Source organism: Taudactylus pleione, unplaced genomic scaffold (genome assembly GCF_031769625.1).
Source record: "Taudactylus pleione unplaced genomic scaffold, aTauple2 ptg000036l, whole genome shotgun sequence".
In the NCBI taxonomy this organism is placed as follows: Eukaryota; Metazoa; Chordata; class Amphibia; order Anura; family Myobatrachidae; genus Taudactylus; species Taudactylus pleione.
Genome location: NW_028284438.1, coordinates 12933443 through 12958580, shown reverse-complemented (window position 1 = coordinate 12958580; position 25138 = coordinate 12933443). Strand labels below are relative to the sequence as shown.

Sequence of the window (25138 nt, the reverse complement as noted above, 5' to 3'; positions counted from 1 at the left end):
CTAGTACATGTAAACACAGTACCCGAGCTGTTACCCGAATATTAATTCAGCCCGTCTCATTGAAAGCTGTGTGTGCGTGTGACCCGTCTGAGCCCCTGAGACAAAAATATTAAAAACATATATTTTTTAAGAGTACAGGGTTCACACACATACTGTACTGTAATGATTTAAAACTTTATTAGACTTTCTTCTAAAGCCCCGACTCCATGACTAAAACGCTGTACAATAGTGTACCGAATCACAGGTTCTGTCAGCCAATCATTGGGCGGTGATACAGAAAATGCATTGGATATCGGACACATGCTCAGTGTAGTTTAGGAAAAGCGACACCTGGTGGACAAAAAATTGAATTACACGCTATAACTTTTTCTAGCGCCACGGTACGTTCCGTTGTGATTAAAACTGAAAGGCGCGACTCAAGGCGTACTGTGTGGCGCAGATACAGGGCGCGCTACTTGGCGTATGGAGCAACAAACTAGCTGGGCCCACAGTACAGAAAAAGGAGACAAAAGACTGTTGGAGGCTGACCTGTGTCCATTTGAATCGACCTGTTAAATGCCCTGTAACAGAAGCAACGTGACGGAGAACCAATGGAAAATCATGCCAAATTTGTCTATTGTATTGCTTATCCCTGTAAGGGTATATACGTGCGTTCAGACCCCAATCTGGAGTCTTCTTGCTGATGCTGATGACAGAGGTTTCTTGTTGATGCCGGTAACTGGTCCCAGAGCGCGTGCGTATGTATAACTGTACCTTGGGTCTGTATGATTTCTTTGCGCTAAATTGTCTTTAGATCACAGCGTGTAACCTACTATTTTTATGTTGAATAATAACCTTTGTGCGTTGGAAACACAGTTTCAAAGTCTGAAGGCATTTATTTACTGTATGACTGCGTATGCAAATAGCGACAAAATTAGAAGGTATAGGCAGGATTTAGAAGGTATAGGCAGGAGCGTATAGAGGTTTAAATCCAGTATCGTTATTGGTAAAACAAAAAAGTTGAATATAATATTATTCCACATGCAACCCAATCCATAGGCAACCAATTGTTTGTGGCCAAATGTCATTATTACTATTGTAATTAAATTAATTGTCATTTAACATCAGCAAACATATGGCTCTAAAATGTGAGTTCAACTAAACCTTATAACAGTGCTTCAGTTGTAGATAGTAGATAAAAAGGGCTTATGCAGGGTTGTATTATGAGGGGAGGGGTCTGTGTGCAAAGTCTGAGCTTCCCCCCTCCCCGCCCGCACACACACACCTTTGTGCTGGCACACGCGCATGGTAGACTCTGGCACTGCACCACAGTCTAATGTGCACATGCCTCCAGGAAAATGATGCAGGTGCCATTTTCTGTGTGATCTTTGTATTGCACATGTAAATATCTCCGGGAAAATGTCTCCGGGGTTCACGGTGTGCAGTATGTGAATCCTGGAACAAGGGGTCCATGTGCGCTGCACACCTGCAATTAGATGCTATTGTACTTTTGTCACATGGTTGGAGGACTTTAAATCTACTCCTTACACATTACCATCTGCAATGCTAAAATAGATTTCTGTGTATTCCAGCACAAATTGAACCCTGCTTTACCTAAGGTCATTTAAATATTTAGCGCATAATGGCCCTCATTCAGAGCCGTACACTCTGAGCAGAGCGCACGCTCTGAATGAGAGCCGTCCTCCATAAAAATGGAGCGTCCTCCTGGACGCTCATATAGCTGTGGGTCACCACCCACAGCCTATACGAGCGTGCAGTTTGATGGCCGCGATGGTCGTGACCATCGAAACTGCGAGCCGGAGCCTGCGGTTGAGGTTTTCAACCGCAAGCCCCGGAGTGATTTTGGCTCTATCAGAGCCAAAATCACTCCCACTGACATCACTAGTGATGTCAGTGGGCCGGCTTCTGACGGGAGGCGTTCCCGTGGGAACGCCCCCGTCAGGGAGGCACGCCCCCGGCACGCCCACCAAAGGGGGCGTGCTGTCAATCAACATCGACAGCACGCCCCCTTTGATCAGACACAACGAGCGAAGGAAAGTCCTTCGCTCGTCGCGTCTGGCGCATGCGCATGACGGAGCTCCCGCCGTCGTGCGCATGCGCAGAGCACAACATCGACCCACTTGCGAGCGGACAGCCGCTTGCGAGTGGGTCTGAATCAGGCCCAATATCACTTAATGGCATTTGAGCTGTAGACTGGCATTTTACCATTTTCTTTTTTTTCTGTTTGCATACTGTCTGTTTGTCTGTCTGCCAATGCAGTGGTGGTACCCAGTGGCGTCACAAGGGGGGTGTGGTACCGCACCCGAGTGTCACCCGCCGAAGGGTGAGAACAAAGTGCTTACTCCTCCTCAGTGACAGAAGCCGGGTGCTGCACTGTACCATTACGTGCAGCACTCAGCTACTGACACAGTGAGGGATCCGGCACTGCTAAACAACCTGGTCCCCAATGGCAGTCCGCATCTCCAGCGTGACAAAAAAAACCAAGCCCACCCCCCATCCTCAAGGCCATGCCCCTTTTTACCGCCACATGCACTACAAGGCAGCACATCCCTACCCACACTGGGTGTAAGAACAGGTAGGGACGACACTGGTGGTACCATAAGTATTGTATCTTATGAAACCAAATGAAAATATAAAACAAGTAGGGCGGTATTCAATTGTTTCTACCCCCATTCAAGCAAGACGGAGCTATTCAACTGTTGCACCTGCCGGGCGCAATCATCTGCCGGTGCACCATTTCAGCTTGCACCCCCAGGGGGGTGCGAGCTGAAATGGGCGAAAAGTGACCCGTTTGGGCGGCCAAATGGCACTTTTTGCAATCGTGCCCAGCACTTTGGTCGGGGGTAGGCATTTTACCCGGCTAAACCCGACCTCTATGGGCACGATCAGTGCAATAATTGTCATCAATTGAATAGCGCACCGCAATCTCCTGTCATATTAGATGGGAGATTGGGCACGCTAAAACAATTGAATACCGTCCGTAAAACGGTAATATGTTCTGTTGTTTTGTTTTTTTGAGGTAACAAATAACATTCACTCTACTATACATACTGAATGCTATCAGTGGCTAACAAGGAGTGCCAGTACTCTTAGGGGTATATCTACTAAAGTGAGAGATTTTAAAAGTGGAGATGTTGCCCATAGTAACCAATCAAATTGTAGCTATTATCTTCTAGAAAGTGCTAGTTAAATATTAAGTAGAATCTGATTGGTTGCTATGGGAAACATCTCCACTTGTAAAAGCTCTCAGTTTAGTAAATATACCCCTAAGAGTAATAATACTTCCTGCGTCCACCTCAAGCAACACTAGGAGTAACCTCATTCCCAATTATTCCATATTAGTAACATATCTCCCAACTGTCACAATTTCAGCAGTACCATCCCGAATTGAGGGAGCTGTTCCGCCAAGCATCAGGGAGCAGATTGTGGGAAGGTATCTCCACGCTCACTATAATGAGCAGGTTCCACCATTGTTTGCAGTAATTCAATGGTGTTTTAAGAGGAGCGGAGGATAGTTGGAGGTAGCCTAATACTAATACTTGCTAAGCACACCCACTGGGCATATGGCTATGCCCATTATGATGCAGGCACGGACCTATCTTGCCACAGTTGTCCCCATGTCCCCATTTGGACTATGAAAATGTTGGCAGGTTTATAGTATTGTTATGCTTCATTTAAACACATCATATGATAAAGTAACAGTTACATTGATTTTATCGGGTCAATATCAGGTATGCTAGAGGAAGGAAACACACTTAGCATATTGGCTGGCAGATGCATAATGGCAGGGATGCAATTAATCACCAATGGCATCTCAAGTATGTCCAGCGGGTTTATTAAACTTCACAAAGTAAAGTGCCAATAAGAGCTGCAGAGTGGGAATGAGTGCAATGCCTAGCAACATCACATCAGCTGGGTATGCTAGTACTGTTATACTATGATTGCCCAGCAAGTTCACTGATACTCTATTGTGGTATTCATTGCAGAGCAGTGACTGAAATGTGCACACATAGGTATGTATGATAAAAAAAAAATGTTTTGTGATTGTAACAATAAATATAATTGAACAATTAAACAGGAAGAGCGCGGTTTCCTCTTGTTCTGTATTTTATTACAAAAGGAAGCTCTGACTGCTCTCCTGCTAGAGCCCCCTCCAGTCAGCAACTCCTGTTCAGTCTGTGCTGTGGCAGATCTCAGGGCTAATAATTATAATAATGCATGCTTATAAACTGATGGGTATGAGAAAAATACACATTACACTCAGGCAAGAGGTGAGAGGGATCATCCTGAATAGCACAGGAAGGGATTAGCCACATAGCGCACAAGTGAAGTTTGTTTCAATTATTATTCACAGTACATGTGCAAAGCAATTAACATATTTTTGGTCAGGCATAAGTAGGCACAATGTGTAATGCTAAATATGTGGTCCTTTATTTTAAAAATAAGGGGACTTTGCACTATTGGAGGTAAATTTACTAAGATGGGAGGTCTATTAAAAAGTGATGTTGCCCATAGCAACCAGATTCCAAGAATTCTAGAAGGTGCTCGATAAATGAGAAGTAAAATCTGATTGGTTGCTATGGGCAACATCACTTCTTAATACAATCATCTTAGTAAATGTTCCCCTAGTACTCATGTACAGTTGGCTGTAAATGCAATCCCCAACTTTTCTTCCCCACAAATTGCTCTTTTATTTTATTACTGCACGTGTTGTGCACCAAAGATTATTACGCATCCCCCGCTGTCTACTGATATGCATTCTGTGGTTATGGCACCTTGTGCTAAAGGTGATTGGACGTAGAGCAGAGGGGGAAAAGGGGGTATATACAAGGTCAAAGTCCCATGCTCGTGATTCATATGTGGCTGTTTGGAGGCGGATCATTTGCAAGTGCCTGATCACTGTTGCAAAATGAGAACTAATGATTTTATTAAAATTTTTTGTATTTATTAACATTTACTTATATAACACCAGCATATTCTGTTGATAAATTGAAGCTGTTACAGTTTGGCTGAATCACTTCCATTTATGCTAATACTATAGTAATGTTGGTGCTGCCCTCTATATGCATTATTACAGGGATAGTAGCGATCGTTATGCAGCATTAAGGCAGTAATATATTTCCATTTGATCTATTAAAGGGGAAGGCGACGGATGTGTGCATTGATTTGAGTGTAGTAAAAACTTTCATTTTGTCTTTGTGGGGCCTATTCATCAACACTAAAATATCCATGGAGGTAATTAGGTTTAGAACTCGCATGCAGTTCTACCTAATTACCGGAGGAATTCATCATTCCTCCTCTCCATGAGTATCTATTCCGAAAAGCTGTCATTTTTGTGATGGCAGCTTTTCAGAAAATAGATACTTTTCCCTATCGGCTCTACCGTACCGCAGCTTTAATCAGTGCTGATTAAAGCTGCGCATGCACAGCACTGATTACAGCTGTTGTAATTCTGTGTCTGTTCGCACCCCCAACCCCCCTGCTCCCCTCCCCACCTACCTGGCCGCCTGGACCCTGTCAGGCTGCAGTCGTGGACCCTGACCTCCCGCCTGGCTTGCTGAAGATTGAATTTTTTTTAAACTTTATTGTTTTCTTTTTTAAATGTTATTGTTTTTTTTGTTTTGTTTTTTTAACTTTACTGTGTTCTGCCGGGAGAACACAGTGTCAGAGCAACAGCTGGAGCCGTTGGAGGGACCAGGGAGCGACGGAGGGGGCCAAGGAGGGCCCGGCTGAAAGCAGGTAAGTATATCCCGCTGTACGCCATCTGAGAGTGGCGTAAAGTAACACCATCAAATTCCAAAAATACATAAGGGTCTATTTACTAAGCAGTGTTAGGAGATAGAGTGAACAGTGATAAGGAAGTGATAAAGTGCCAGCCAATCAGCTCCCAACAGTCATTTTTCAAACACAGCCTGTGAGATGACAGTTGGGAGCTGATTGGCTGGCACCTTATCACTTTTCACTCTGTCTCCTAACACTTCTTAGTAACTAGACCCCATAATTTTTGGGAATTTGATGAATAGCCTAATTTCTACATCCATATACTAATGTATGGGGAGTGTGGAAATTAACGCAGGTGGACATAACCAGGAGATATCAGTTATATCTCCTGCGTTAAGTGTGTTAATGAATACTAAAATAACAGTAATTAAGGAAAATATCCTTAAAACTGTTATTTTAGTGTTGATGAATAGGCCCCTGTGTCTTGATCTAAATTTCTTTACCACGATTAATACGACTCTTTTAGTTATTAAAACTATCCAGACATGTACTATATCGTGTATGAATTTTAATGAATTTTCAGCTTTTACTATCACTGTGCAGCCACATCTCCTGGCTTAGGCGCATAGACTTGGTACACACAAATCTAATAATGTATAATTGTGGAACATAGGTCTTCAGCTGACTCAAAAGTAGAGGAACACACAGGGCGGTCATATACACTAAATGGTCGATTCAACAATTAGCCGCGAGCAGACTCATGGCGCATGTAAGTTGGCTATTTACCGCACTTACAGTACCTCCGGACTCTCTTGTTTTTGTTCACAGCCCCCTACAAAAATCTACAAGTCTAGGACAGGATACCTAAAAGATACAGTGATTGGCTAGATTTAGCTAACCTGTGCCAACCAGGCAGACAGTGAATCTAATTAAGCATAATTAAAACCAGGCATAGACTTTCTTTGGCTACTGTGGTACCACAAATTTCAGCATTCCCAGCCTCTTTATACTGCAATCCTTTAAAATGTTGTTTTTTTTTAGCAATGATGAGAATGAGTCATTATTTGCTCTATATTACACAAGTGTCTGAAAACTATATTCCAGTGCTAGTGATTATTAAACATGATTTTGCACCCTTAAGCTGGTTATACACTCACATTAAGAAAATCAATAATCCTGCATGCAGGACCGGCGCAACCCACTCAGCATAGCCTGCAGTGCAGGGAGGCACCAGGCTGGAGAGTCGCTCTACCTGCAGCTGCTGCTGAGTCCGTTGTTGCTTCTGCCGGATGCCGCTGTGCCTGTCTCACTGTATGACAGGCAGCAGCCTGCTGCAGAGAGAGCGGCTGAGCCTGAACAGCTCTTCATACAGTCCCGCCCCTTGCTGTTCCCCCTCCTGGCCACCCCTCCCCGTTGTGCTGCACCTAACCTGCTGTGCTGTCAAACTGAATGACAGGCAGCGGTCTGAGCCTGCCCTGAGAGTCTCTTCATCACCGGCACCGCCGCTCTTGTTCCCCCGCTACCTTAATTCTACGTTCTTCTTCCATTATATATATCAATGCGCAGAGCTAGTAATTTTCTCTGAGAAACTACAAAGCTCTTCTATGCTCTCTACATTAGATACAGTTTTGTGTCACATCCCTGGGAAGAGAAAATCAATACTGTGTGATGATATAAATACATTGGTGAAAAGCATGGAAAGAAGCTTGGGGGGGCAGCAGTGACAGTTGTGGGTGGGGGTACATATTAAACTAACCTGAGCTAAAATATGTTGCCTGGTCAGCTACAGAGATACAGGGTACTTATTTTTACTTTAGATGAAACCCACGCTTCAATCCAAACCAAGGGTCGGATTCAATTAGCGGCGAAAAGCCGAGATCGTCGAAAAGCGAGTTGTTTTTGCCTCATTCACATGTTTTGAGGCAAAGTTTTCGCCTGCTTACTCAATGTGCGCACACGCTTTTCGCCCTATTCAGTTGTAAAACAGGCGAAAGCGCATATTGGCGAATGCAGCGAATAGCGGCACCGGCGAAAAGGTCTGTTTTTTAGGGGAAATCAGTCTGTACCCCCAATAAAGCCTAACTCACCCGGGGAATCAATATAGTAGTGTATTATTAGCCATAATAAAAGTAATTAGTCAAAGGGCTGTTTTATGTATAATGTAAGTGTGGAAACATTATATTAAGCAATGTAATTTAGGAAAAATAATTGCTATAATTAAATTGGGGGTACATGTAAATGGATACTAGTATATTTTGGGGTTTGTAAAGTGCAGAATTAATATTATTTTTTATAATACACCTAATGCAGCCTCCTACAATCCTAAAAACACCTGTCCCATCCATAGAGCACCCCAAAATACCTATCCCAGTACTTAAGCCCCATTTTTCAACACATTTTACATTTTTGCCCCAAAAATGACATGTCTTTTTTGGGGTGAATTAAGATATTTTTATTTTTTTGCCCTATTAGTCATTAGGGGGGGGGTGTCCAAAAGGTTCTGAACCAAGTCCCCACATTTGTACCCCAAAATATGGATTTTGCTGGAGAAATATGTTCGACTGCTTTTGCGTATGGAGTTTTCGCCTTGGCGAAAACGTCCTGGAATTGAATATAGCAATACTTTGAAAATAGTCAAAAAACGTGCATCTCATATTTTCGCCTCTAATTGAATTCGGCCCCAAATGTTAAGTAAATATTACAAGTAATATTTTAAACATAAAAGTCCCAATATTTTTAGATTTTTTCCACACACCTAAATGTGAGAGAATAATTACTCACACTGAAACAAGAGACATACGGGCGCTAATGAATCCCCCAGGGCTATCCATTTAGCCCCGTAGACCGGCCAGACGGCAGCAGCATTTCTCTGGGATTTTTTTTCGGAACCTGATGTATCCTGAAAAATTATCCCCGAAAAGTGCTGTTTTTTTGGCAGCAAAATGGCGAAAACACATAGGTCCGTGAACTTATCACGGATCCTATGTGTTTTCGGGCGATTTATCCTATTTGTTCATCCGAACAAATAGGATAGGGTAAAAAAAAAAATTGGAGAAAAAGCCCAGTTTTTCAGCCTTGAAAAAATATCACGGCTAATTGGATACCCCCCACAGAATAGTAATATGTCCCCACAGCAGTAATATATACACTAACAGATAGAATACAGAAAATAAACAATAAGTACCACATAATGAATCCATTAACATAGGCAATCTAGAAAAAGCAATCACTGGTTAGTATAATGTTTAAGAAAACCTCTACTACAATTAGTGTTTATTATAGACTACAAAACTGCATTTCAAATCTAAATTGTGTAGTAAAATAAACGAGTCTAACACACCAAAATGTCTACTGTACTTTCTAATGAACCTATTAATAGCTGTATTTTATTTTATTGCCTTTTTTATAATTTATATTTTCTTTTGCATATGGAGGTAGTAGTGGATCTGGGGTAGTGATGATGGTTCGGTGATGGGGGGCTAAGGACTCATCAGGGCTGGCCTTGGTCTAAAGTGGGAGGCCAAGACAGCAGTGCCATAGCAGGGTGGGAATGCCCCGATGCCCCCCGCACCTGTGACATCATGATTTCATGAAAAGGGGGTCAGGACCAGGAAGAATAGTGCAGGATGCATCCCAAGGACATGTACGGGCAGCTCTCGGGTGGCTCTCCAGGCTGGAATGGCACCCTGCAAAAGAAATACAAGTGCCACCAGAGTAGCGACTATAATGCCCCTTTTCCTTCCTAGTCATTCTCCCAAAGTGGTGGCACTGCTCACATACCCCTAGTTAACATATTATACAGTGCTGTAAATGGAGGGGGCCATAATACAAGCAAATTGCATGAAATTACATGAAATTTAATATGACCATAGCCTTCTGGGTAGCAAAGACTACGGCTAATGCAACTGAGTCTTTCACTATCCGGTCGGGCAGTAATGATCATGGCCTATGCGGCTGCGTCATTTACTATAGTAACATGGTCCTGTGGGATCAATATTGTAATAGTGAATGATGTAGGCGCATAGGCCATAAACACAACTTCCTGGGCAGCCTTTTTGAGACACAAGACAGAAAAAAAAGCAGACCGATGGCACAAGAGAGAATATAGAAATAACACATTAACTTTGATTTAGGTTAGTGCATGACCAATATTTTTATATATTACTTTTATTGTAAATATATTGGGCCAAATGTAATAGGGTGTGTTTTAGTAACAGTACAAACTCGCACTTTCACGCACTTTTAAAAAGTGCGAGTTTGTACTGAAACTCGCAAATTCAATAGCCTGCGCACTTTTCAGCTCGAGGCTACTGCATTTGCGAGTGCAGGCGAGTTTAGGACTATGTAAACTGACACCTTTTAATGCGAGTAGCATTAAAAGGTGCGAGTTTTAGAGAAGCCATCACAGATCAGTGAGATCCGTGATGGCTTCTGTGTGTGTTAAAAAAAACAAACGTGCACCCCGTCCCCAAAAGCATAACCAGCCCCGAGCTTTATAAAGCCTGTTCTGGTTCTAAAAATACAGGGGCCAAAATGCGTAGGGGGCCCCTGTATATTATGAACCAGCACAGGGCTTTGTTGAGCTGGTCCTGGTTCTGGAAAATCGGGACAAAACGAGTAGGGGTCCCCTGAAAATTCCATAACCAGCACCGAACTCTTTCTACCAGGGGGATAATGCCACAGCCCCGAGGGCGGTGGGTGTCGGGTTGATAGTGTAAAGTGTAAAATTAAAGTTTCCATAAAAATAAACAAACATACACCGTGAATATAATTTTAATAAAACATACATGCACACTCACACTCACACATACTCACCTAGTATCCGAAGTAATCCATAGGGGTGTACCTGAAAAAAAAAATGCATACTCACCTCTCCTATGCGTCGATCACGTCCTCTTCTCCAAGTAGGCAATCCAGGGGTTAAAATAAAAAAATAAAAAAAACCCCGATCCATACGGACTGAGCAAAGGTATGTGTGTACACATACCTTTGCTCCGCGTAAATGACCGGGGCACACGTGTGCCCCGTCAGTGAAGGGGCCGCTAGCCAATCAGGGAGCATCTCCGTCGGAGCAGCTCCCTGATTAGCTGAATGTGGCCAGCCTGTGTGTCCCATAGACGTCGATGGTGAGAAATCCCCATAGACGTCTATGGTGAGAACCGCTACATCGTAGCCGCAAGATTAATTGAGGTTAATCTTGTGGTTACATCAATGATACAATGTCGCGTATGGATCGGGTTTTTTTGCGTTTTTTTATTTTAACCCCTGGATTGCCAGTGGACATGATCGATGCATAGGAGAGGTGAGTATGGATTTTTTTATTCAGGTACACCCCTATGGATTACTTCGGATACTAGGTGAGTATGTGTGAGTGTGCGTGTGAGTGTGCATGTATGTTTTATTAAAATTATACTTTCATGGTGTATGTTTGTTTATTTACGTATTTCTTTAGTTGTGGAACTACAAGTGCCAGCGGTCCCGTAGTGCCCCGCATGCTGGTATTTGTGGTTCTCCAAATACCAGCATGCAGGAGAGGCTTGCTGGTACTTGTGGTTCTACAACCAAAGACAATATGGAAACTTTAATTTTACACTTTACACTATCAACCCGGCACCCACCGCCCTAGGGTGCCGGGGATAGCCCCGGGCTATCAGTCTAGGCCTGGGGTGCCCTGGAGAGGGGGACCCCTTTATTGGGGGGGGGTCCTCAACTCCCCAGGGATCCCCGGCCTGGACTGACTAGCAGTCAGGGATAATGCTTTGGCCGGGGAAACCGGTGAAAGGTTTTCCCTGGCTGTGGCATTATCCCCCTGCTAGAAAGAGTTCGGTGCTTGTTCTGGAATTTTCAGGGGACCCCTACTCGTTTTGTCCCCTGATTTTCCAGAACCAGGACCTGCTCAGCAAAGCCCTGTGCTGGTTCTTAATATACAGGGGCCCCCTATGCATTTTGGCCCCTGTATTTTTAGAACCAGAACAGGCTTTATAAAGCCCGGGGCTGGTTATGTTTTGGGGAGGGGGTGCACGTAATTTTTTTTTTATTTTAAAACATTTAACATAAGTACACACAGAAACATGTACATATCTCATGGATATGTGCATGTTTCTGTGTTAATCTGACCTGCTCAGGATGTACTCGCTAGCCTGCAGCATGTCTATTATTTGGGGACTTTTGGTAATCTTTTTTTTGCAAGTCTGAAACAGACACTCTATTACATTGGGCGAGTTGATTGCTTTCAATGTGAAAACATCTGGATGCGAGTTTGAGAATGGAGAGTTTTAGTAACTCTGAAAAATGCGAGGTTTAGTGAACAGACAGCCTATTACATTTGAGAGTTGTGAAAAATTGCGAGTTTAGCACCAAACTCGCAATTTACCAAAACAGACTACCTATTACATTTGGCCCAATGTGTTTATTTTTTATGATTAAAAATACTCGGTGAGGCAAAACCCATATCTGCTGCACATCTGTAACAGTGGTAGTTGTGCCATTGACTGTCATTTATTAAAATCACAGAGCTGGGGTGAAGCTGAAACAGGGTTACACTGCTCATGCACAGGCCCCCAAACATGCTCAGAAGAGTACAGCCAAGGTCACAGGAGGGCGGAAAATATTTTACATACCATAAAATATATATTATCCAATTTTTAAATATTCTGCATCTGAAAGGGTAGAACACTATAAACTGTGCCAGATGTAAAAATTGGGGGAAGGGCGAGGCATGATGTAGTGCCCCGTCCATGAAATCCCTTTCAGATGCAGGATATTTAACATTTAACCAATGTATATTTAATATTTTGCTTATTTTTAACTCAAATGAAACTAATTTAAATAAAGTTTATTCTTTTCATCTTGTACTGAAGTTTGTCATTGCTGTGCTGGTACAGATGTGTCCTTGCTCATCTAACCTCGATACGCCATGCAGGGCGATATGCTGCCAGGTCTGCGTAACTCGGCTAGCTTTGGGAGTCGTTATTTGCCGAAAATGCTGCAATGCGATGCGACTGGGACGCACCAGGAGACTGTACTGATTAATTTGATGAGTCTGAAGATGGAACTTGGTGTGGAAAAAAGCTGTGGCTGCTGCATCGTAGCACTTGGCATGCTGATTCGCACACAGATATACAAGTGTCACCTATCAAATTAATCAGCACAGTCTGCTGGTGCGTCTGCTGATGTATCCTAGTTGCATCGCATTGTGACTTAGACGCATGTTCGGCAAAAAAAAGACGCAAAAAACACCCGGCACTAGTAGAGTCTAATGGGAATGAGTGCGCAGAGAGGGGCTGTTTGGCGTGATACATCCGTGCCTCTACTTGAACTTTTGTTTTTGAAATTCTCGATATAATGACTTACTCACTGAACATTAGTACAAGTGGAAGAAGCCGCACAGCACTGGAGAGCTACAGTGACACCCAAATATTTAACAAGAACCTATTTTTTTTTTTAAATAATAAGTTATACAGTACTGCTTTAAAAATAATACTTTATTCTAAAAGTGCCTATACATTAGGCGACTTGAAAGTCTGAATGTCTAGGTCGCCGAGGTGCGGGGACCGCATTGAACAGCGTTCACTGAATGTCATTGAGTGAAGGAGCCCGACCTACTATGCCTTAAAATGCCAAACCTGACGAGCGTTGCCAGGTTGATGGGCATGTTCAGTAGACAGTCGGGGACGGGAAGGACGCAGCGTGCACATGCATCGCTGGTCCTTGCCGGCTATCCATTACCCGACTTTGTGAACAATGCGACCAAAACCTCCTGTTCACAAAGTTTGATAATAAATTCTCTTTAAAATGCTATTGTTCTGGTATTAACATATGTAGCACCTCAATGCAAGATATTCAGGCTCCTCAGTGGAAGTTAGAGCCAGTGGCAAAGTGTGTACAGTAGAAGCCCTTTGCCAGCAACAACACACATATCCTCCAGCAGAAAGTCTTACAGCCCTTTGATAAGTCAGCCTCTGAGGTTTATATCTAAAACCATCCTTTAGAGATGGCGCAGCTCATGTGCTAGTGCCATATACCTGCCTGCCCCAGATTAAAATTTTCCAGCCAGCCCCTGCTTTGGATGCAGCTTTTTTAGAGCAGTCTGGGGTTGGATGTGAGAACCATGGGTTCCATGACTTTATTCATAATAGTGATATATTGGTGCTACTATATAACTGCAGTAACCACCTGTGAGTACGTGCCCTAGGGCACTTTTTACAGCTAAAGATAATGAGGCTGATTCTGAGTTGGGAGCAAAGCAAAAAAAAAGCAAGATAATTTGCACCTTGGCAAAACCAAGTTGCTCTGTATGTTGGGCACAATTAAAATGTGCAGAGAAATTTAGATTTGGATGGGACATGTCCATATTCAAATCTAAATTGCCATTTATGCAGATGTGTCCACATACATCTAGCCTCTTTGCACATTAAACAGCCCTTCTAGTCTCACCATGTCGTGGCGTGACTTGGTAGCGCTGAGCATCTTTTCCTGCAACTTTTTCCCTTCAATTGCATCTTATTTGCACAGCGATGCGACTAGGACGCACAAGCAGTTTCTGCTGAATAATTATATGCGGCATGCCTGTATTCTGTGTGCAATTGCGGCTGTATCTGCATACGAAACGCTACTTTACAGTGTCACAGCCGTTGACACTAATGTAGCATTTCACATGCAGATATAACCGCAGTTGCACACGGAATACAGGCATGCCGCATATAATTATTCAGCAGAAGCTGCTTGTGCGTCCTAGTCGCATGTTTTGCAAATAAGACGCATTTGAAGGGAAAAAGTCGACGAAAAGGCGCTCTGTGCTACCGAGTCACGCGACGCTCACGCATTATGTGTAATGCGAATTGTAACGCACGAAGGGTGGATATATGTGGGCCCATCTGTATATAAAATTGTCCAGTGCTTGTGGGGTATATGCAAAAGCAGCCAGTATTTACCCTGCATGGAAAAAGAATACATGTATTGGCACCCACAGCTTTGCAACATGGTTTGTCCAGATGTAATTTACTTGCTTTTTTTTTGCTTTGCTCCCAACTCTGTGCCTGATTCATTACGTTACGCAATATTGCGTACGCACACAGTTCAACTGCGACAGCATGCTAATCCATTGTGATCGCAATGCAAACTCAGAACTACATAAGGATGCACACTTTACATTGCACACATCCATAATACTTAGCAGAATGGCTAAACCATTGGTACAATCGAGTACCGTCGCAGCCTCACGCACACTTGCACAAGCATTGACCTTACTCAGAAATTGCTAACAACCACGCACGCTATGAGACCTCACACTGTGTATGGTATCGCAGTGGATAATTTACGCACGCCCCTGCAATGGCGTGCGAACCGACTGGCATGTCTGCATTTCCCCGACTACCCCCCGTCATCACCCACAATCAGTGCATCCTGTCAAACACTCTGTAATGGGTCTGCATACTCACTGCGATCGCAGTCCCCATTGAAGCGGCCGGGTCACACACTGCGATGTGTGCGTATTTGCAGTTGCGTACGGTAGTGAATCAGGCCCTCTGAATCAACCACAACATGTTATTCAGTGCAAGCCAGCAAAAACTTAATTCTTCACAGCATGTTTGTTTTTTAACTCCATCGATAACACATCAATAGACACAGGGGTAAATTTACTAATATGAGAGTTTTTAGAAGTGGAGATGTTGCCCATGGCAACCAATCAGATTCTAGCTATTATCTTCTAGAAGGTGCTAGTTAAATATTAAGTAGAATTGGATTGGTTGCTATGGGCAACATCTCCACTTCTAAAAACTCTCACTTTAGTAAATTTACCCCACAAAGTAATATAAACCTTTGCCTGGTAGTTCTAAAGGATACGGTTATTAGTAATAATTGCAACTTTCAGCTAGTTTTTTTCTGAAAGTAATATAACATTCCATTGGAAAGTCTACATAAGGAACATTAATGTATCAAATGTAAAGGAAGAATCCATGCATACATCAACTTTAGCCTCTATGTGCAGATCCTAAAATGCTTCAATAGGAAAACATTTGTTTTTCATTTGAGGTAAGGCTTGGGCTAACCAGTAAAAGTCATAACTTCATTTTAGAAACTCTCTGTAAGCAGTAGAACGTTTCACAGGCTACTGCGACCAAAAGAGTCTAAAACACTGGCTGGAAACCTGAGCCGCCTCGTCAGAAGAGCTCTCTCTAACACTGCAAAACTCTGCAATGAGACCCTGCATACCTAAAGCATGTCAGCTACAAAACTCCAGTACTTCCAAAATGTTTTCATTAAGTATAGAGAACCTAATCTCTTGTTTTGTTTAAGGCCACACAACTTTCCAGAGGTTTAGTCAGCACAAGGAAGATCGCTGGTCTCACAATGTAATAGATTGGAGACTACTTGCAAGAGAGAGAATTAAACTGTAGGTGTCAGCATGTTTATATTGTGCTGGTCTTCCCCACACAGGGTTACCAGATTAGCCGTGTAAACTATGATACAGGATAAGTAATTATAGAAGGATTCACTTATAGAAGTAGTTACTGTAGCAAACTGCGAGAACACTGCTTGTAACAAGCACTCATGCTGGGTACAAACTGGCTGATTTATTTCAACTGAACGTCCGATATATTGCGTGTGCGTCAGCCAGTGTGTACAGACGAAATGTCTGTGAACAACGTAATTCACAGATATATCGCGTCAGCTGTGCAGCACAGCCGATGTCCAATATATCTGCCGATGTATTGGTGCATCGAGCTGTGTGTACGGGCGGCCAGCCATCCACCCGTACACTTGCTGCAGAGGCCGCGGGTGACTGACATCACAACTGGGCGCCCAATAAAAACCAATCAGCTTCTAACTGACATTTTACAGGCTGTGTTTAAAAAATGACAGTTAGAAGCTGATTGGTTGGTATTTTATCTCACTCCAAGGTTTGATACATCTCCCTCTCTGTCTTATAGTCCTTTTGTTCATTACAGGCACTATGTGGCACTTGTACAGGTAAAAAACAATACCCACTACCTACATACATTATACATTTGTTGTAAATTATTATCTACTGGTATTTCCATTGTACTGCAGCAATTATATAGCACAATTAGTGTTGAAAGGTCACATAGAACATATCAGCTAATGATCCTGGGGGTGTAAGAGCACAATATAAATCAACATGACAGAGATAGAGGCAGTTTGTGCTCTCCCATGAGCTGTCCAGCACACATTTATATTACCGCTTACTGTACCTGTACCACATGAAATGAATAAGAAAACAATGAATTATTTTAGATACAAGAATACAGAGAATTCTAAATGTTCTAAGGTGAAGCCAACATATGCATTTGTATAATCAACCCCCCATCCACGTGTTTAGCACATTATTTTTTATATACTGTATATTATCACAAAGCATCAGTTATATCCTCTATACTAATTGACAGACACTCCTGAACTTGCTACTCACAAAATACATGATCCATAGTTCTCATCCAGATTACTATCTCAGCACAGACCTGGGTCTGGCTGAACAAAATGGATCTGTGTTCTCTAACACATAAAGAAAATAATCTTACACATTGCAGGTTACATAAAGGTAAAAGATCTCACCTCTGCTTTTTGCGTTCTGGGAAAACTGGTCTCTCTCTCAATGGCATACACATCCAGCAGGTAGAGGCGTGCTCCATGCTCCCGGTCCAGAACTGCTGCAGTCTGTATGACACCTGTATTGCGTCCAATGGTGAACAAACGTCCAACAGTTTTTCCTTCACAATTCACAGAGACAATGAAGTATTCCACTGTAGTCTCTGAGCCTCGGACACTGGACGCCTCAATAGAAATCACATTGGTTCCAACAGGTTCACCCTCTTTTAAAATAGTTATATACTTTGGCTGGGAAAAAACTGGACCATCAGTTCCTTGAAGAATAATGGTCAACTCAGTTGTAGTTCTCTTTCTCTCAGGTCCTAAATCAGTGGCAGCCACTATAAGTTTGTATAAAAGATGAGAGGGTACCATGGGAGAGGCCACCCTTAAGTCACCACTGTAACGATCCACAATAAAAGTTCCAGTATCTCCATTAATGATTTCATATTCTATTTCGCCATTGGGACCTTCATCTGGATCAAAAGCTGTGACTGTGGTCAGCACAGAACCGATAACAAGGGTAGGATCTGCAGCAAAGGCATTCTGAGACACAAATGTTGGGACATTGTCATTAAGATCACCAACAAGTATAGTGACATTCTTCAGGGCATATTTCCTAGTCTCTATAGGGACAGCCTGGTCACTGGCCCTGACAGTCAGTTCAAAAAGGTTGGCAAACTCTCTGTCAATCTCTGCATTAGTGTAGATTGTGCCCCGCACCTCATCAATTAAAAAGTGACTGCCCCTAGGCTTCTGCTGGATGATAGCATAGCTGAGCTGTCCATTAATGTCTGCATCAGGGTCAGTGGCAGTCACAGAGAGAATGGAGGTACCAAGAGGCACATTCTCTGTTATCGATTTAAACATATCTCCTGTTGGAAAGCTGGGTGGGTTATCATTGAAATCCCTCACTTGTATTATGACTGACATGGTAGATGAACGAGGGGGCCTGCCATTATCTTTAGCTGTGATGTTAAGTTTGTACAGTGCTTGGGTCTCAAAGTCCAGCTTTTTAGCCAGGAAAATGCTCCCAGTGTTGGGACTAATGCTAAAGGTGCCATGATTATTAGTCCCGGTAATACTGTAAAGAATATCAGCATTATCACCAGAGTCAGAGTCTGTGGCTGCAACAGAGGACACCAGTTCCCCAACCCTCATATTCTCTAATACATCCACAAAGAGAGCTACCCTGGGAAAAGATGGTGTGTTATCATTTTCATCCAGTATATCAATACTTAATGTGCATGTAGAACTTAAGGGGACTTTCCCAGAATCCACAGCTTGGATGATGAGAGAATAGGAGGCTGTAGCTTCATGGTCCAACTTTCCCACCAGTGTTACTTGCCCTGTACCATAATCTATCGAAAAGCGGTTTTCCTCATTCCCTTTAATAATAGAATAGCTCATCACACCATTGCTCCCCTCATCACCATCAGAAGAAGAGACCCTTAACACCTGGGTCATGTTTGCTGCTGACTCTGATATACTGGCTTGGTATAGATCTTTGGAGAATTTGGGAGAGTTATCATTTATGTCTCTTATATAAATCTGGACAGTGGCCTGGTCTTTTAGTGGTTTTGGTAAACCTAGATCAGTTGAAGAAACTTTCAGTGTGAATGTTGCTGCACCCCTTTGCCTCATAAGAGCCTCTCTGTCAAATTGGTGAGTACTGATTATGACCCCTGTAACAGTGTTTAACTCAAAATCAGGTTGCATAGTTTCAAATGCATACATAATTTCACCATTAGAACCAAAGTCCTTATCCACAGCAAACACTTTACCAACAAATGACCCTCCTTTTTGTTCCTCTTCAAAATAGAAGACATAGTTAGTGCTGTTAAATAATGGCCTATTGTCATTGACATCCTCAAGTATTATCGTAACATTTACTGTGGCTCTTAGCGGTTCAACAGCTCTGTCTGAAGCTGTAACAAGTAAAACATATATATCCTTAACCTCTCTGTCCAGTTCACTCTTAACGTATAACTGTCCATCTGGGAATATACCAAATGCCTCCCCCACATTTCCATCTGTAATATGATATGTGATTTCGCCGTTAGTCCCCGAATCTTTGTCAGAAGCATGCACTTTAAAAAACCTGGAGTTAACTGGTTCTGACTCTAAGAGGGTCACTTCATATGACAGCTGATCAAACACTGGAGGGTTATCATTAACATCATGCACAGAAACAGTTAATATGAAGCTGGATGAGAGCTGTGGAACACCCATGTCCGATGCTAGAATTTCTACTTGGTATGAGCCAGCATTGACATCTAGAGCTCCTGTTATACTCACAGCACCACTTACTTCATCCACTTGAAATAAGTCTAAAGGGTTATGCTTTAAGATATAAGCAATCCTGCCATTTACACCTTCATCTAGGTCAACAGCCTTAGCATGAAATATAATATGACCTTCTTTCCAATTTTCCACCACATTTACACTCTCTACTGCCTGTAGAAAGTGGGGAGAATTGTCATTTAAATCTTTAACTGTAATATTAATAATTGCTTCCCCAGTTACTGCCCCACCACTAGCTACAACTTTCAATTGGTAAAAACCTTGTTCTTCTCTGTCTATCACACCTGCTGTCATGATTAGACCTGTTGCTTTATCGATAGCAAATACTCCTTTTTGGTCCCCTGTGGTGATAAGGTAAGTGATATTGGTATTCAGGTCCATTGTGGTTGCTGTGACTGAGCCAACATTATATCCTAATGCCACATTCTCAAACATAACAAAACTGTATGTGTCCTGGGTAAATGATGGTGGATTATCTTGGGTATCCAACACAGTGATGGTAACAATAGCATGGTTGTGAGACTGTAAGCCTCCGCCATCAGTGGCCATGACTTTCAATTGGTAAGCTGTTTTTTCTTCCCTGTCTAAGGCAGCTTTTGTAGAAATGGCTCCTGTGTCTGCATTGATCTGAAATTTGGAAGTGTCCCCGACTCTGATAGAATATTTAACAGTACCATTTGTGCCCAAGTCAGGGTCAGCAGCTGTCACAGAAACAACAAAACTCGCAGGTGGTTCATTTTCCTGAATGTTGGCGAAGTATTGCACAGGGTAAAAAACAGGACTATTGTCATTTACATCCAATAGAGTAACAGTGATTTTAGCTGAGGAAGACAGTGGTGGGGTTCCAAGGTCAGTGGCCAGAACTACTAAGTTGCACTTTTCTTGCTGCTCCCTGTCCATCTCAGTCCTAGTACTAAGTTGGCCAGACAATGGGTCTAGGCGGAAAGAACTTTGACATGGGCTTTGGTTGTCAGAATCAAAATAGAAACGGATGGTGCCATTGTTCCCAAGGTCACCATCTGTTGCCTTCAATGTGATAAGTTCGGTGCCAATAAGGGAATTTTCGGGTAAGGACACCCAGTGTTGGTTACCAGCTGGGGAGCCGGTGAAAGTAGGCCTTTGATCATTCACATCCAAAAGACTAACAAGAAGAGAAGCATAGCTAGTTTTGGGCTGTGGACCCTGATCCTTTGCACTGATATTAAGAAGCAGTTGGGAGGCAGTTTCACGGTCTAATGTGGAGGTACTTGTCACTAAACCACTGTGTTCACTAATGGAGAACCATCCCAACTTATTTCCAGATACAATAGCGTATCGTAGATTGGCATTTAGTCCGGTGTCACCATCTGTAGCTGAAACTCCACAGATGTATGAACCAGGTGGTAAGTCCTCACTGATCTCCACTTTACTTTGTGGTTCCTGGAAGACTGGAGGGTGATCATTGATATCATTGACATAAATCACGAGGCTAGCCACTGATGATCTTGGCCTAGGGTGACCCTGATCTGACACACTAACAGTCAAATTGTAGGAAGGTATGCGTTCCCGGTCCAGTGCGCTTGCTACTTTGATTAGGCTTAGGTTGGGTACTTTGGATGTTTGTACCTCAAAATGGCGCTGCTCATTGCCTCCCAAAATAGCCACTGTGACATTCCCATTTGCAGCAGGAGAGTCTGAGTCAGTGACAGTAAGCAATGCCACCACAGTTCCGACCTGGGCATTCTCATCCACTGATGCATAACGAGAGATGGCGGGCAAATAACGAAATTTCACAACAGGGTCATTATCATTAACATCAATCAGACGGACAACTGCTTCTGCACGGCCTGTAAGTGGTGGAGTGCCCAGGTCTTTGGCCTCAATACTGAGTGTATATTGTCGTCGACTTTCGTAATCCAGTGGCTCCCTGATGGTGACCAGGCCACTTTCTGGATCAATTTGAAAAGGGGTGCCTTCTGCCAACTGGTACATGATTGCAGCATTATCCCCATCATCCCTATCAGTTGACTCTACTTTAAGAACACTTGAACCTACAGGAGCATCCTCTTCAACTCTGGCCTGATACTGAGAGCTACTAAATACAGGTGGATTATCATTAATATCCTGCACGGTTACATTCACTTGCAGGTGCCCTACTTTTTGGGGCATTCCTTTGTCTTCCACTTCCACCAGCAGATAATAACATGGAACGGTTTCTCTATCTAAAGGACCTTGTGACATCAAATGCAGGAAAGCACCATCCCCACTTGGGTTGACTGTAATACCCAATTTAAAGCGTCCATCCTGGTTTCCTGAAACGATGCGGTAGGAACGGTGATCTACCCCATTAGTGCCAGCATCAGAATCTGTTGCGGTGTCCAGTATGACCTGTCTTCCTCCTTGTGTGTCCTCTTTAAAAGACACCACAATAGAGGGGTCAGGAAACACAGGTGAGTTGTCATTGATGTCCAAGACAGTAATACGGACTTCAGTTGGGTAAGTTGGTTGACTGGACAAAACCACCAAGTTGATAATATCATTGGCAAGACTCTCCCTGTCTATGATTGAGGTGGTGTGTATGAAGCCAGAAGTGGAGTTAATGCTAAATAGGGCATGGGATTCACTAAGTCTGTAGGTAAACCCTGGTTTGGTGCTGATGGTACCTACATAGGTCCCTGGTGGTTGTTCCTCCAGAACTTGAAACATTTGACGGGGCTGGGAGCTGCTTAGTGCTCCAGGCACTGACACCAACAAGGACACCAACAAATGCATCAGTGAAAGTCTATGCAGGTAATGTATCCTCACACACAGCAGGCTCATTTTGCACGTGCAAAGTTCCATGCAGAATATCACAAATGTAACAACATCCACCACTAATTCCCGAGGATTAGAGAGAATAATACAACAAAATATATATATATATATATATATATATATATATATATATCACCATCAACTGAAGAAGATCCCTTTGTGAGCACTCAATATGGAAGAAGCATGTGATGAGGAATTCAATTGTACATCCAGGAGCTGAACAGCGGCGCATCCCGCAGTGCAGTCACAGTTTAATCAGACAGAAGAAACATCTCAGGTTATTATAGACTTGCAGGGAAGTTACTGCACTAGCGCAGTATGCACGCACCTTTGTCGCAGCGTGTAGTAGGAGGAGACCCTCAGCTGGTGATCGCATCACTGAGAGGAGCCTGGTCCAGGCACAGGGATGACTTACAGTTTATATCTCCGTCTCTGCTCCTTCAACTGCTCCCTGCAGAGCCCACTAAAGACCAGCTATCTCATAGGAGCCCGGAACGTTGCAGCCTGGGGGGGATTTCTTCTTCCTCACCATCCCAGATCCCTCCTGTCCTGCAGCCTGTGCTCTGCTGCCGGCGGTGTAATCCTGGGGTTAGCACCGGCAGCCGGTTATCACAGCAGCGCACACGGGCCGGGGGTATAGTCTCTGCATCCTGCGCTGCTCCTTCTCACTCTGGTACAGCGGGCTCTGGGCGCCTGTGCCTCTGCTGCTGCCTCTTACTGAAACAACAAAACTTTCTTCTGCTCATTGATCCCTCATCAGCCAGAATTCAGCCCCATGGCCCCCCTCTTCCCTCCCCGCACCGCCCAGCCACACGCCTGTCACTCCCAGCGCCATCCCCCGGCCCCCGGATTGGGCAGCGGCTACTGGGCTGCATCCCCCTTACTGCCCCGACCTCCGCTGCCCGGGCTCTCCCAGCTCCCCGGGATTGGCCGACGCTGCTCGTTGTTAGCGGCCAAGGGAGGCACCTTGCCGGGAGTAAGTTGGAGTGGGGGCCGGGATGGTCTGTGCCCTCACACAGGGAGATGTAACCCGCTGCCTGGCTATAATAATAATCATTGGTACAGGCGGGGGGAGGATAAGGATGGGGAAGAGAGTGTCTGGGAATGCAGTGATCTCAGTTATAGAGATGCGAGCCCCGGCCGGCAGTATCCCACATTACATACACTACTGGCTCACCGCATTAGCTGTATCACACTATTATTATTATTATTATTATTATTATTATTATTATTCTTTCTATTATGATAATGATGATGTGTTGTATATTACTATTTTTTTTATTTATTTATAATGCCACAAGTTTTCTAAAGCATTATAGTGCTGTGGCACATGCCAGGGCACCTAAATGTTATGACATGCAGTATTCTTATGCATTGTATGCTGTATCATGAACATGTGCTGTGAACCTATTTGTGGTTACATACAGTATTCCTATGCACATATACATTATAGTGCTGCATCACATGACAGGGTACCTAAATGTGATAACATGTTATTGCTATGTGCACATGTATTATAGTGGTGTGTAACATGCCAGGGTACCTATATGTGGTTACATACAGTATTCCTATGCACATATACATTATAGTGCTGCATCACATGAAGGGCACCTAAATGTGATAACATGTTATCTCTATGTGCATATGTATTAAAGTGGTGTGTAACATGCCAGGGCACCCATATGTGCTAATGTGTAGTATCCCTATGCGCATATGCATTATAATGCTGTGTCACATGCTAGGGCACCAATATATGATAACATACAGTATCCCTATGCATATATACATTATAGTGCTGTGTCACATGCTAGGGTACCTATATGTGATAACATACAGTATTCCTATGCATATATACATTATAGTGCTGTGCCACATGCTAGGGCACCTATATATGATAACATACAGTATCCCTATGCATATATAAATTATAGTGCTGTGTCACATGCTAGAGTACTTATATGTGGTAACATACAGCATTCCTATGCATATACATTATAGTGCTGTGTCACATGCCAGGGCATATGCAGTATCCTTATGCACAGATACATTATAGTGCTGTGCCCCATGCCAGGGCATATATGTGGTAATATACAGTATCCCTATGCATATATACATTATAGTGCTGTGTCACATGCTAGGGCACCTACTGTATATGTGGTAACAGTTACATTTGTACATGATCAAACAATAGTCAATGGATACTTTTAGTGTAAAAGTAAATTGAGTCACATTACAAAAGGTAAAATAGACTAAATACATGAAATACAATGATGTTCTATTAGCTGTATTTGTTCCTGCACTGAATAAACATTGATCATATTAGTCCTGCATCACATGCCAGGGTACCAATATGTGGCAACATGTAGTATCCCTATACACATATACATTAGAGTGCTGCGTCACATGACAGGGTACCTAACTGTGATAACATGTTATCGCTATGTGCATATGTATTATAGTGGTGTGTAACATGCCAGGGTACCTATATGTGCTAACATGTAGTATCCCTATGCATATATACAGTATAGTCCTGTGTCACATGCTAGGGCACCTATATATGATAACATACAGTATCTCTATGCATATATACATTATAGTGCTGTGTCACATGCTAGGGTACCTATATGTGATAACATACAGTATTCCTATGCATATATACATTATAGTGCTGTGTCACATGCTAGGGTACCTATATATGATAACATACAGT

The 25138-nt window shown here is 43.1% G+C and overlaps 1 protein-coding gene across 1 annotated transcript in view; it reads right to left on the bottom strand.

Annotated features, from left to right (window-relative positions):
* FAT4 (FAT atypical cadherin 4) overlaps window positions 1-22386 on the bottom strand; it is a 278396-nt gene extending 256010 nt beyond the window's left edge. Inside the window, exon 1 of the mRNA XM_088452295.1 lies at window positions 17299-22386. Within this exon, the coding sequence (XP_088308421.1) occupies window positions 17299-22386 (5088 nt within the window). The remainder of the gene's footprint in view (window positions 1-17298) is intronic.
* Between the last annotated feature and the right edge of the window lie 2752 nt (window positions 22387-25138).